Consider the following 14,162-nt stretch of genomic DNA (forward strand, 5'->3'; position numbering starts at 1 on the left):
CACCCCCACGATGGACGACATTGTTGCGGACTTAAACGGGGCCCGGTGGTTCTCCAAGTTAGACCTTAATGCGGGGTACCACCAATTGAAGCTCCACCCAGACAGCCGCAATATAACAACCTTTTAAATGAACGTCGGCCTACGGCGTTACAAACGGCTGAGTTTTGGTGTCTCCTCTGCTGCTGAGGTGTTCCAGAACACGATCAAAGAAACTCTTTCTGGGCTTGCCGGCGTCATCAACTTAAGTGATGACATCCTCGTCTAGTCCAACACACTTGAGGAACACCATGCACACCTTTTTTTGGGGGGGGTTTTATAGAGCGCATAGTAACCCGGAAGCATCCCAGCGCTAAAACCAAGACAGCAGATTTGGTGGGGTGACCAGGGAGAGAAAAGAAGGAGTGGATCAGAGGAAGAGGTGCGTTTTCAATAGTTTTCTGAAGCGGAGATGACTGGATTCACTCCTGAGTTTGAGAGTTAGGGCGTTCCACATTTTAGCCGTGTTTACCGAGAATCTCCGACCTCCTGTGCGTGCCTTTTTTACTCTGTGGACTGTGATGAGGTGTTCGTGATCCAAACGGAGAGGCCTTGTGGCTTTGTAGGGCGTGATTAGGTTTTTGAGGATGGGGGGACCCTTGTCCTGAAGAAGTTTATGCGCCAGACAGAGGGCTTTGAATTTCATTCTTTCTCTTATTGGGAGCCAGTGCAGGAGTTTCAGAGCTGGTTTGGCCGAAGTTCTGGCCGGGGTGTTTGTGAGAAGCCGGGCAGCAGCGTTCTGAATTACCTTAGGGCACCCTCCAGTGCCTAGCGGACCACGGCCTTACCCTGCACAAAGCCAAATGCTCCTTTTACCAGGTGTCGGTGGATTTCTTTGGATATGTTTTCTCGAGATGGACTGCGCGTCGACCCGAAGAAAGCAGAGGCCATTCGATCGGCACCTCGACCCACGTCGAGCACAGAAGTCAGAAGTTTCCTTTGGATGGCAACGTATTGCAGTCATTTTATCCCCAACCTAGCCTCCCTCGCTGAACCTTTGCACGCTCTAACCAAAACTGGACAACCTTGGATAGGGTCAGCAAAAGAGGACGGTGCGTTCTCAGCAATCAAGGAAGCCCTGATTGATGATAAAGTCATGGCCTACTTTCGCCCACATCGCCGCACGGAAGTGGTAGTGGACACAAGTCCGGTCGGGCTCAGCGCAGTGCTTATGCAAGAGACAGAGGCCCACGTATGGGTTCCCACAGCCTATGCCAGTCGTGCCCTCACAGTGACCGAGATGCGCTACGCACAGATTGAGCGTGAAGCCTTAGCGATTAAATGGGCCTGCCACCATTTCCACCTGTACCTGTATGGCCACGAGTTCAGGGTCGTCACGGACCACAGGCCATTAGTGCCTCTATTTGCGGGAACAGGCTCCCCCCCCCCGAGGATAGAACGGTGGGCCGTTCAATTGCAAACGTCTCGCTTCGAAGTCATCTTCCGGCCGGGAGCAGACAACCCTGCGGACTTTCTGTCTTGACACCCAAAGGTCACGTCCCCCGTGACGGATCATGAAGACACAGAAGTGGTGGAAGCATTCATAAAAATGCTGACGCAGGATGCTTGACAGAGGCCCTCACGCTTGAAGATATAGGGAAAGCCACTGAGGAGGACGAATACCTCCGCTGAACCAAGGCAACGCTGGCAGATCGCAGCTGGAAGCACTTCCTGGATGGAGCAAGAGCCCTCACGGCAGAGGAAAAGGTTTTTCGTCAACAGATCTGGCAGGCTCAGAGCGAACTTAGCGAAGGACCCCACGGAATAGTCCTGCGTGGCACCGCCATTGTGATTCCCACATGCCTGCGAAAAGAAGTGGTGCGACTCGCGCATCAGGGCCACCAGGGGGTGTCGAAGACCAAAGTGCGGCTGCGCAGCAAGGTGTGGTTCCCCGGAATAGACGCAGCAGTTGAAGAAGCGGTGCGTAACTGTCACTCGTGCAACATCACAGGCCGAGACCCTGCCCCACACCCGGTCATCACAGAGGAGCCATGCACAGAACCATGGACAAAGTTAAGCATTGATTTTGGAACCTTCCCAGATGGGAGACACACTGTGGTGATAATAGACTCGCACTCACGTTTTTCCGTGGTCGAAGTAGTGCCATCAACTGCGTTTGTCCATGTCAAGGCAGTGCTAGACCGAACATTTGCCATGATGGGCCTGCCTACTGAAATAAGGTTGGACAACGGTCCACCTTTTCAAGGGAAGGAGTTCCAGGCCTACCTGGCAGCACGGGGCATCCGTCACAGGAGGATCATGCCGCAATGGCCTCAGGCAAATGGTGAGGTTGAGAGGTTCATGCGCACACTAAACAAGGCCCTTCAGATCGGGGTTGAGAGAGGAGAAGTAGCAGAGGAGTGTTTGTCGCAGTTTCTGAGTGCGTACCGTCAGACGCCCCATTGCACCACAAAATGTGCACCAGCGCACGTACTGTTTAAAAAGGTTCCAAGAGACAGTGTGCCGACGGGTCCCTCCTGGCATCCGCCAATAATGGACAAAAATGCTACTCAGCTAAGAAGGCAACGGACAAATGAAAGAGCAAGCTGGTCAAGAAGGGCGAGACCCAGGTCTCTGGTAGTTGGTGACAAGGTGATCTTGAAGAATCGATACCGCAACTGGAAATATCTCAGAGCATATGAACCCGAGGTGTGGGAGGTCGTAAACGTACAAGGCACCATGGTATCAGCAACCAGAGACAATAGAGCTGTGACGCGGAACATATATTGGTTTAAGCGTGTCACAAGGAGTCAAGAAACTGATAGGCACGTGTCTGCAGATGTAGATTACGAGATAGAAGAACAGGCCCCAAGCGAGACACTGCCAAGCCAACCAAGGGAGGTCACCTCCCCAGCAAGATCGGGATTGGAGACGAACGTGAGCAGCGAAGGTGCAACAGGCGCAGCTGGTAGTTTGGAGGAGTGTGCTGGAGAGGGAGGAGGCAACGAGATCCAGCGGAATCAGAGATATAACCTCCAGCCCAATCCAACTCCCAGCCAACGACTGAAAGACTTCGCCTGGACATTGGGTCCTGGACAAACAACCCTGTGAGATGGACTAAAGATCTATGAGCTTGGAGGGATGTAATGACGGAGCCACCCGGCCCCGTTTACACACATGCATGCATGCACACACGTACATACGCAGGCACGCATTCATACACCCTGACGGCGGGCTCGCCTGACAGGTATAAATAAATGGGCGCGAGACCGCTCGTGGTCTTCGGCCCGTAGCTGTCAGTCAGTGTCTGTGTGGAATCCTTCACAGTGTGGAGATTTGGCCTCACTCTGTGGCGTAGGCGTTCCCTTCCCCATTTGACAGCGCTACATCCACGTGCCTATAATTCAGCCCCTTGAGACACTCAGGGTTGATTAGCCGTGCTTTATAAATCGTAGATTTATTTATTTATCTGTGGTAATTTCAGATACATCTCCTTTTTTTTGCTTTACTTGATTTATTTCTTGAATTTCTTTCTATTTTATTGTGTCTATACATGTATTGTAGATTCATCACTCACTCACTGTCTGTTCTTCTTTCTTTTCTTTCACTCTCCTAGAATTCTCACACAACTCTCTTCTTCCTCTCTCGCTCTCAATCTTTCTCTCATTGGAATCCTTACTTACTCCATCTTTGCTCCTACTCTTACCTTATTTCTCTTTCTTCTTTCACCTCCCCCATCCTTTCATTGCTCTTTTTTGCATTCTCTGACTCCTTTTCCCTCTCACTTTTCGCTTCTTCTCTTTTTCTCTCTAGATCAGAAACACACACACACACACATACATTTACTCTACCTCTTCTCCTCGCTCTATCTATCTGTCTCTTTCACTGACACTGTCCCTCTATCTCTCTTGGTGTTTATATTTGTCTCTATTCTCCACCTGCAGGTTCCTCTGTCTGTCTGCAGTGAGAGTTGTCCTACTGGGTACAGGAGAGCTGCCAGAGAGGGTCAGCCTTTGTGCTGCTTTGACTGTGTCCCCTGCTCACAAGGAGAGATCAGTGATGGCAATGGTAAGTTTGCTGTTGGTGTTTTCTTCTCAACATTTACCTCCACATAGGAAGCAGAGTGCCTCTCTGCAGTGGAGTCCGGACACTACCAGTCCTTATAACTTTGCATTCCTAGTATATATGCACCCTCTTGGTTTATGATGTCACCAGGACCCCTATATGGCAATATCGGTCCCTGTTACACAATTATCTATTATATTTTCTTTGTCTCTTGCCATATATAGAGTGGCAGTCTCTACTGTTAGTGTTATTCTTCTCTTATATCTGGATTTGTGGAACTTGTTTGTCTAGTACTGCTTATAAAACCTGAAAATTGAAAATTGATTGTGGCAGCTGCGGTACTGTCTCTCAGTATGAGGATTTCCCAAGTAGAAACCTGCCTGCAGCAGCCATGGAGCAGAGCGCCAAGAAGCTTTACATTGCTGCTGTACGTTTGTGCATCAGAGGCACAGGCAATGATACAGGCTCGAAATTATGATTTTTTCCCATTCTTTCATTATCCTGATGTTCCTAAAAAGGGTTTGTTTGGATAGAAATACATTCTGATTAGGAAAGCCAACCTTAACCACTGTGTTACATTTTGAATCCTGAATTTGTGCTTCTCCAGACCAAGTACTCTTAAAAACCGCCTACCATTATGAATGACGTATCTTATGTAACATTTTCTATACACTGATTTACACACATATGATTGATTGTCTCTGTATGTGTGTGTGATGTATATTGCTCTAACATCCTACACTAGTATGAGAGGTGCTATAAAACAAAAGAGATATTTATTGGAGAGGGCCTATGGAGAGATGAGGTGCACTGTTGGAGGGTGAAAGTGAGGCAATCAATGAAGCCTGGACAAGGGGGAAAAACACATAATTGTTATTTGTTATTTGTTATTTGTAGAGCGCAACACTCATCCCTAAGGATATCATGGCGCTAATACCAGGTTGATAAATCTGCAGAACTAATGCTAAAGACTGATGCATTATGGATTAGAGAATAAATGTGTTTTTAGTTTTTTTCCGGAAATGAAGGTAGTTGGCAGTGTATCTAAGGTCCTGGGGAAACTCATTCCATTTCCTGGCTGCCAGGTAGGAGAAAGAGCAGCCCCCGACCTAACTTTGTTTATGCGTCTTGTTCTGGCAAGAGCTGATTGGAGTGACCGAAGATTTCTGGTGGGGATATAGAATTCGATCCTCCCCTGAAGTTTTGTTGGACCTGTTTTATAGAGAGCTTTGTGAGCATGGGTCAACAACTTGAAAACTGCTCTCTGACGCCTCGGCAACCAGTGCAGTTCCTTCAGACAGCCAGAGGCAGATTCGAACTTTCCTTTATTGCAGACAGGTTTTGCCGCAGCATTCTGCAATACTTGTAGGCGTGTGAATAAATGCTCATTCATGCCTACGAACAGGTCGTTGCCGTAGTCCATGAGGCTGACCAGCAGAGCTTGTGTTACCGAGCGTCTGTAGTACAGCGGTATCCATGGCAACAATCTGGCGAGGAGTTTCAGGATGGCGAAGTCCCTGCCACAAAGAGATCGTATATGATCCTTCATGGAGAGGGCGTCGTCCATAATGATGCCCAGGTTTTTGGCATGCGTTTCGGGGTAGGGGCTGTGCCTAAGGTGGGCGGCCACCAGGTAGCATCCCATACACGTTTGGCGCCGCCAAACAATAACATTTCGGATTTGCCAACGTTCAATTTCAGGCAATGTGTGTGCATCCACTGGGCCATTTCAGAGAGACAATTATGCAATTTGGATTTGATGATGTCTGGCTTCTCATCCAAAGCCACCATAGTTGCGTGTCATCCGCATAGGAGCAGAAGCCAATACCCCACTTCCTGCCAATTTTTGCTAAGGATGATAGATAGACATTGAAAAGGGTGGGGCTTAATGAGGCTCCTTGGGGGACACCGCAACTAATGGGGCTGGGTTTAGAGTGAAATTGACCCATGTGAACTGCTTGGGTGCGGTCGCTCAAGAATGAGTGTAGCCAGCCTAGGGCAGTGGAATGAACACCTTTTTCATACAGGATGTTGAGTAGGCAGGTATGGAAGACCGTATCAAACGCTGCCGACAGGTCCAACAGTATCAGAGCCATCGCCCCACCTCGGTCGGTGCATGCTCTGACACTGTCCGAAACTGCCAGCAGCGTTGCCTCCATGCTGTTGTTAGCTCTGAACCCTTCTGAGACGGGTCCAGAAGGTGATTCGTTTCCAGGTTCCTAGTCAGCTGGCCATTTACTCGTTTTTCTAGGACCTTGGAAAGGTATGGGAGCTGGGAGACAGGGTGGTAATTTTCGGGGTTAAGGACGTCCGTCCCAGCCTTTTTCAGGAGGGGAATCACTGATGCGTGTTGCCATAAATCTGGGAAAATTGCGGTTCTTAGGGATTTGTTGGAAAGCTGAGTAATCAGAGGGCCGACCGGGAGGGCCATTTTTGAGAAGATAAAATGGGGGCAAGGGTTCGATGGGGAGCCTGATTTTACTTTGCTCATAACTTTAAGCACCTTTTCTACGGTCAGGGGCTCAAGTTTCAAGTTTCAAGTTTAAATTTATTTGTTTGATTAATTAAAATCTTACAAAAATGTGACCTTAGAGAAAATATCAGCATCAATACGCATTTAAAACATCGTGCAAATGGTAAATGTCATTAAAAAAAAAATAACAAGAAATAAATGTAACTAGATCAAATTTTCCTTAAGACGTTTGGCAATCACATTTAAAAATTTTACAAAAGCAACATTCATTGGTAGGTCATTCGGGCATAAGCACGCCATTATTGCTTGTCTACAGGTTCTTATTTCTTGTGCATTAAACAACCTCCTGAGGATTAGCCTCCTTTCTGAGTCTATGGCAGGGCACAGACATACCAAGTGCACAATGTCTTCTTTTCCCCCCTTGCACAGTCTACATAACGTATGGCCCTCGTTTGACTTCCAGGGTGGAAGATGACACAAACCTGGCCATAGACCAAAGCGTGCTTCTATAAATGTTCGCTTGCTTGGGACTGACCATGTAGTATGAAGGTAAGCTTGGATTTGTTTTCTTTTGTAGCTGTTTATGATTGGCCATGAGTGCTTACGTTTTACTAATAGAGCTTTGTCTTTTAGCAGCGATAGGTGATTAACCAGCTTATTAATTATTTTTAAAGCTTTCCTGCTTTATTGTGTTTTCCCAGATTGCTGATATTCCAAATTCTTCTTTTGCATTGTTTAGGTATTTCCACGCTAGCAGTTTCTGGTTATCTTTAACCTCTCTCCACAAAGCTATAGACAATTGATTGCCCTGATCATTCTTTACTCTATTCCAAACTTTTAATATTTGGCCTTGCCGGACATATAGCTGATTGTTCATACCAAATTCCATCCTTATTTGCGCTTGTGAGGCATTACATGGTAGGGTGAATAATATTTTATAGGTTTTTGCCACAGCATTGTTGATAAGTACAGCATCCTTCCAGTTTAACACTTCAGCACCGTATGTTAAGGATGGTAATATGTTGGCAGCTATGATTTTTAATAGTGGCCCGTATGACAGTGCAGATAGATTCTTTTGCAGGGTTCTAAATGCCGCAATCAAGCTGTTCGCCTTCCTTACAATATCTTCCCTTTGTGGTACAAAACTTCCGGTCTCATTGAAAAGGACACCCAGATATCGATAACTCTCCACTTGCTCTAGTTGTGTTTGTCCCAGCAACCATTTCATCTTTTGTCTTTTTCTTCCTGTCACAACCATTATTTTTGTTTTAGTCTCGTTTATTGTCATTTGGTTATCCTTCGCATATTTAACTGTACGATCGATCAGTCGTGGCAGACCCACTTTTGTGTGGCTCAGCAACACCACTTCGTCTGCATATAGCAAGTTAGACATTTGTTTTCCGGCTACCCTAGGTGGATGTGAGTTTACCTCATTTAATGATGTGACGGGGTGGGACTCGTGTCCGGAACATTCAGTCCCGATAACCTAAAAGACTGGTGGTCAGCTGTTCCCCTTTCTGTTTCTGACAAACAGCCGGACTCAGCCTGGTTCGACGAGTGGACTAACGCAGGCGCAGAGGCCACCTGGGGGCACGAGACTGGAATCGACTACGGTCCCTAACTCTTCCAGCGAAGCTTCACCCACCTGCGACGTCGCACGCTCAAAAGAAGGCTGAATCGTAGAAGCAACGGACAACGTTCTTCCAGGAGAAGACGGACGAGGCTGGAGACGAAGTACGGAACCGGAGCCCTGCAGAGAAGAAGCTGTGACGAGCCCAGCAGTGGACAACAAGCCAGGAGGCCAACGGTCCTGCGAATCGCCCCGCCACACTCCCGCGGGAGGAGTGTGGCTTGCTAAGGTACGGGGCAAAGTGGCGGGCTGGGTGAATCGTAGTAACACAGTAAACGAGTGAATACTGCTAAAACGTAGCCTCTTTGTCCCTCTCCCTTCACGAGCACTGCTAGGCACTAGCGCTTACGTTTATTTTGCACTCCTTCACTCGGTGTCCCTCACCCCTGGTCCCTTTTAGTCCTGTGAGGACGTCAGCCTGATTCCCTGTTGTTTATTTTCTTCCGTTTCATGTTTGGAGTTGAGGACCTTGGCCCCGACGTCCCCTCTTCATTTCCGGTCTGGAGAACTACCGGCACCTGCGTGGAAGAAACGCCCTAGAACTCTCAGCGTTTCCTAAAGGAGTCAGGACGGATCCCAACGGGTTTGCTCATGTTAAACAAACTACTAGAAGGCGAAGAGCTTACTTAAAAATAAAGCCCTCTTTGAAAACTTTATTCAACGTGTCAGAGTCGGTCCCTTCCACCTCTCCCGCTCCCAATCCCGTACAACTGGTGTCAGAAGTGGGATCAACATCACAGTCCGTCTGCAACTCCGAGATGGACGCCCTCATCCAACATCTAGTGAAGGGACAGGAGAAATTGGAATGGGCGGTAGAACAGCAAAGAACATACGCTCAAGCAGACCGAGACATGTTTAGAAACACTATATCTGCCCAGTTGGACAGCCTTCAGAAAAACATTGCAACGCCCACAGGTACAGTGGCAGTGGAAAACAGAGTGCATATACCCAACCCGTCAGGAATAGCCCTACAAAAGTATGTCCACGGGGAAGATCCTGACGCTTTTCTCATGAACTTTGAAAGCGCCGCCAGAGCACTTGGATGGCCGGAAGAGAATTGGCCGTTTTTTCTTGCCCCCTTGCTAACAGGTGAGGCCCAGTTTGCGTACCAGGTGGCCAACCCTGTAGGCAATGCTCCATATCCCCTGATCAAAAATGTGATCTTAGACCACTTGGGGTTAGACTCTGAGGCGTATAGATGGTTGAAACCTGAAAATAGTACTAAGGAAGACATCCTGGTCAAAATATATCTTGAACAATTTATGGATGCCCTTCCATATGGGACACAAAGATGGTTGAGACAGCACTCAAGTCTTACTGTGGAACAAGCCATTGAGATGGCAGCCAATTATGCAAGAGCACAACCCAGAGGTACTGTATGGGAACCGGAGAAGTATCAAAAAAATCAACCCTCGGAAAAACCAGACAAAAAGCAGAAACTGATACCCGAACCAGTGAAACCCAGACCTTTTCGAATGGAATCGCCCATGACCCGTGGTCCCCAGTGCTTTGAGTGTGGTGAATGGGGCCACATTGCTCGCCTGTGTCCACGAAAACACCCTCCAGAAGAACCAATGGAAGTAGGCTATCTCCCGAAAACCATCCTCTACTCTGCAGAAACAAGAACTTCCTTTCATGTGAGTATAAAGATAAATGAACAAACCGTGAAAGCCCTACTTGATTCAGGCTGTAGACAGTCAGTGGTCCAAAAACATCTAGTTCTACCTAGTCAATACCTCCCTGACTCTCTAGTGCATGTAAGATGTGTCCATGGGGATGTTAAGCCCTATCCTATAGCTGTGATTACTGTGCAACTCGTAGGCAAAACGCCAGATGTAGTGAGGGTAGGCGTGGTGGATTCCCTTCCTGAAAAAATGATTCTGGGGGTAGACAATCCCGACTTTCTTGCTCTGTTTAGAGAGACTGTCTTTGATCGCCTCCTGACTAACGATGCTTCTAAAGCAGCATACATTACTCCTGATCCATGGGTGGTGGATCACAGTTTTCGTTTTGCACAAGCGGAGGACAGAACTCTTTTTAATGCATGGGAAAACGCACATGCTGCCCAAGATTCCTCTGCTCCTTCCTTTCCTAGGTTCGTTATACGTAACGACCTCCTATATAGAGAAGCCGATATGGGAAAGAGTCCTCAATTGCTAGTTCCGTTAGCTTTCCGTGAACAGGTTTTGTTCTTTGCCCATGCTCACCTAACGGCCGGTCATGCTGGCAAAGAGAAAACGACAGATAGCATTCTATGTCATTTCTATTGGCCTGGGGTGTACAAAGACGTGCAAGACTACTGTAGGAAGTGTGAAATCTGTCAACGAAAAAATACTCACAGACCACCTGCTGCACCCTTACAACCAATGCCGATTGTCGGCACTCCATTCGAATGGGTAGGAATGGATTTAATAGGACCTTTGCCCAAGACAGCTAGGGGGCACCAATATGCTCTAGTTATTGTGGATTATGCCACAAGGTTTATTGAAGCCTTTCCCCTAAGAGCACCCACTACAGCCAATGTGGCCGAGAAGTTTGTGGAATTGTTTTCCAGAGTTGGTTTCCCTAAAGAGGTCCTAACCGATCAGGGGACCCCCTTCACTTCCCGTATGATGAAAGAAGTATGCAAGTCACTGAATATCCATCACCTAAAGACTTCAGTCTATCACCCCCAAACCGACGGGCTCGTCGAAAGGTATAATCAAACACTGAAAACCACATTAAAGAAAATAATGTCCTCCGAAGGCCAGGGATGGGATCGCCTGCTGCCTATAGCTTTATATGTGCTAAGGGCACAGATGCAAAGCAGTCTAGGCTGTTCATCATTTGAATTGCTTTATGGACAAGTCCCAAGGTCACTCCTAGAAATCACGAAAGATACTTGGGAGTCACAAGAAGCCCAGGAACAGAAGTCTCTGTTAGACTATACGCTACAGCTACGTTCCAAGCTAGGAAAACTAAGAGACCTCGCTCACACAAACCTTGAATAACGAATGCATAAACAGAAAATGCATTACGACAAGGGGACGAAACTAAGAACCCTGAAGGTAGGAGATTGGGCCCTGCTTCTTTTGCCATCTGTCACACACAAATACGAGTGGGTAGGACCCTATGAAGTACTTGAGACTATTGGAGACACCACTTACAGGCTCCGTCTGTCGGCTAACAAGACCCAGACCTACCATATCAATCTGTTGAAGAAATGGATCGGTCCAATTCCAAAGAGCAACAATCTGGCACTCCCTACCCTGTCAGACAAAACATCAACCCTAGACCAACTGGTCATAAATGAAGAACTGCCTGAAAAGATGAAAAAAGACCTGCAAAGTATATTACATCCCTTGTCCACAATCTTCTCTGATCTACCGGGCAAAACGACACTTGTAGAGCATTGCATAGAAACTCCCGCTGGGAAAATCGTGAAGCAAAGACCTTATAGGATCCCCCCTTCTAGACGGGAAGATGTCAGAAAATAGGTACTCGATATGTTGAAACTTGGTGTCATAAGGCCTTCTAAAAGTAATTGGGCTTCTCCAAGCGTTATGGTCCCGAAACCGGATGGTTCAAAGAGATTCGGCATGGATTTCAGGGCCCTGAATGCCATCTCCACTTTCGATGCCTACCCTATTCCTAGGGTCGACGAGCTAGTGGAAAAACTTGGGGACGCCGTGTTTATCACCACCCTTGATCTGACCAAAGGGTATTGGCAGGTGCCTCTCCGTGAGGAAGACAAAAGAAAGACAGCCTTCATCACAGATGAAGTATGGTACGAGTTCACCGTTCTTCCATTCGGCCTACACGGCGCACCTACTACTTTCCAGCGTCTTATGAATCAAGTGCTGAGTCCCTATACATCATTCAGTTCGGCCTACTTGGACGACATTGTCATATACAGCAAAACCTGGGAGGACCATCTACAGCACCTACATACCATCCTGACTGCCTTACAACAAGCTGGTTTACATGTAAATGCCAAGAAGTCTCGAGTCGCCTTCAATACCGTCAAGTATCTCGGATATGTACTGGGGAAAGGCACTATTGCACCACAAGTAGAGAAAGTTAAAGCTATCCAGAACACCTCCTTTCCCACCAACAAGAGAGACTTGCGAGCCTTCTTAGGCTTAATCGGCTATTACAGACGGTTTGTTCCCAAATTTGCAGAGATCGCAGCTCCTCTGACTGATCTCTTGCGTAAAGAGACCCGTCTGCGGGAAATACAGACTCCCTCAAAAGAAGCCAGAGACGCTTTTGAGACCTTAAAAACCATCATTACAAATGCTCCAGTCCTTGAATCACCTGATTTCAAGAAAACCTTTGTACTGGCCACTGATGCATCCGACATAGTAATAGGGGCTGTGCTTTCCCAGGTGGGGGACGATGGAATAGAACATCCCATACTATTTATCAGCCGTAAGTTGTTCCCCAGGGAGTGCAGATATTCTACTGTAGAAAGAGAGTGCTCGGCTATCAAGTGGGCTATTGACAAACTGCACTACTATTTGGAAGGGAAGCCCTTCCTTCTTCAGACAGATCCCGCTCCCTTAAAATGGATGTACCAAAACAGAACTGTGAATGCAAGAGTACTCCGCTGGTTTCTTTCTCTGCAACCTTATTCCTTTTCTGGGCAACATAAAAAAGGCACGGCAAATGGAAATGCTGACTTTCTTTCAAGGGTCTTTCCTTTCCCCGATCGGGAGAATCCAGGGGGGGAGGAGTGTGACGGGGTGGGACTCGTGTCCGGAACATTCAGTCCCGATAACCCAAAAGACTGGTGGTCAGCTGTTCCCCTTTCTGTTTCTGACAAACAGCCGGACTCGGCCTGGTTCGACGAGTGGACTAACGCAGGCGCAGAGGCCACCTGGGGGCACGAGACTGGAATCGACTACGGTCCCTTTAACTCTTCCAGTGAAGCTCCACCCACCTGCGACGTCACTCGCTCAAAAGAAGGCGGAATCGTAGAAGCAACGGACAACGTTCTTCCAGGAGAAGACGGACGAGGTTGGTGACGAAGTACGGAACCGGAGCCCTGCAGAGAAGAAGCCGTGACGAGCCCAGCAGTGGACAACAAGCCAGGTGGCCAACGGTCCTGCGAATCGCCCCGCCACACTCCCGCGGGAGGAGTGTGGCTTGCTAAGGTACGGGGCAAAGTGGCGGGCTGGGTGAATCGTAGTAACACAGTAAACGAGTGAATACTGCTAAAACGTAGCCTCTTTGTCCCTCTTCCTTCACGAGCACTGCTAGGCACTAGCGCTTACGTTTATTTTGCACTCCTTCACTTGGTGTCCCTCACCCCTGGTCCCTTTTAGTCCTGTGAGGACGTCAGCCTGATTCCCTGTTGTTTATTTTCTTCCGTTTCATGTTTGGAGTTGAGGACCTTGGCACCGACGACCCCTCTTCATTTCCGGTCTGGAGAACTACCGGCACCTGGGTGGAAGAAACGCCCTAGAACTCTCAGCGTTTCCTAAAGGAGTCAGGACGGATCCCAACGAGTTTGCTCATGTTAAACAAACTACTAGAAGGCGAAGAGCTTACTTAAAAATAAAGCCCTTGTTAAATAATCCACAGGAACTGGTGGGGAAGCAGGTTGATTTATTAAGCAGCACAGCAACATAAACAGTAGTCTCTTGGTCCACAGGAACAGTGCAACTGACCTGTAGGCAAGAACACAGTAGTGTTCTAAGAACACTTAAAGAAAAACATGCAGGATTTAAAGGTACAGGAAAATGCAATGAGGTGAAAATGTAACACATCTCCCTTTTATAAAAAGGAAAGAAAAAAGGTTAAGAAACATAATCATGAAATTTCACAGGGAACGATCTGGGGCGGTTAGATAACTTAACCCTTGAAGCAATGGAACTGCTGGTAGGCTTGGGAACAGCGGAAATGGAAGTTTGCTGCACAGTGGGACACTTTGCAACCCGCTTAAAATTCCATAACCTGCCATCCTGGGTAATGACACTATTTCTAAAAACTTTTACAAGTTTCATTGGCTTACTAAACTTATCAGAACATTTTGAA

At 47.6% G+C, this 14,162-nt stretch overlaps 1 protein-coding gene across 1 annotated transcript in view; it reads left to right on the forward strand.

Annotated features, from left to right (window-relative positions):
* Positions 1-14,162, forward strand: part of LOC147693323 (vomeronasal type-2 receptor 26-like) — a 114,036-nt gene that overhangs the window by 83,514 nt on the left and 16,360 nt on the right. The window contains exon 4 of the mRNA XM_086935929.1: positions 3,921-4,044. Within this exon, the coding sequence (XP_086792055.1) occupies positions 3,921-4,044 (124 nt within the window). The remainder of the gene's footprint in view (positions 1-3,920; positions 4,045-14,162) is intronic.

This window comes from Lissotriton vulgaris, chromosome 8 (assembly GCF_964263255.1).
Source record: "Lissotriton vulgaris chromosome 8, aLisVul1.2, whole genome shotgun sequence".
Taxonomy (NCBI): Eukaryota; Metazoa; Chordata; class Amphibia; order Caudata; family Salamandridae; genus Lissotriton; species Lissotriton vulgaris.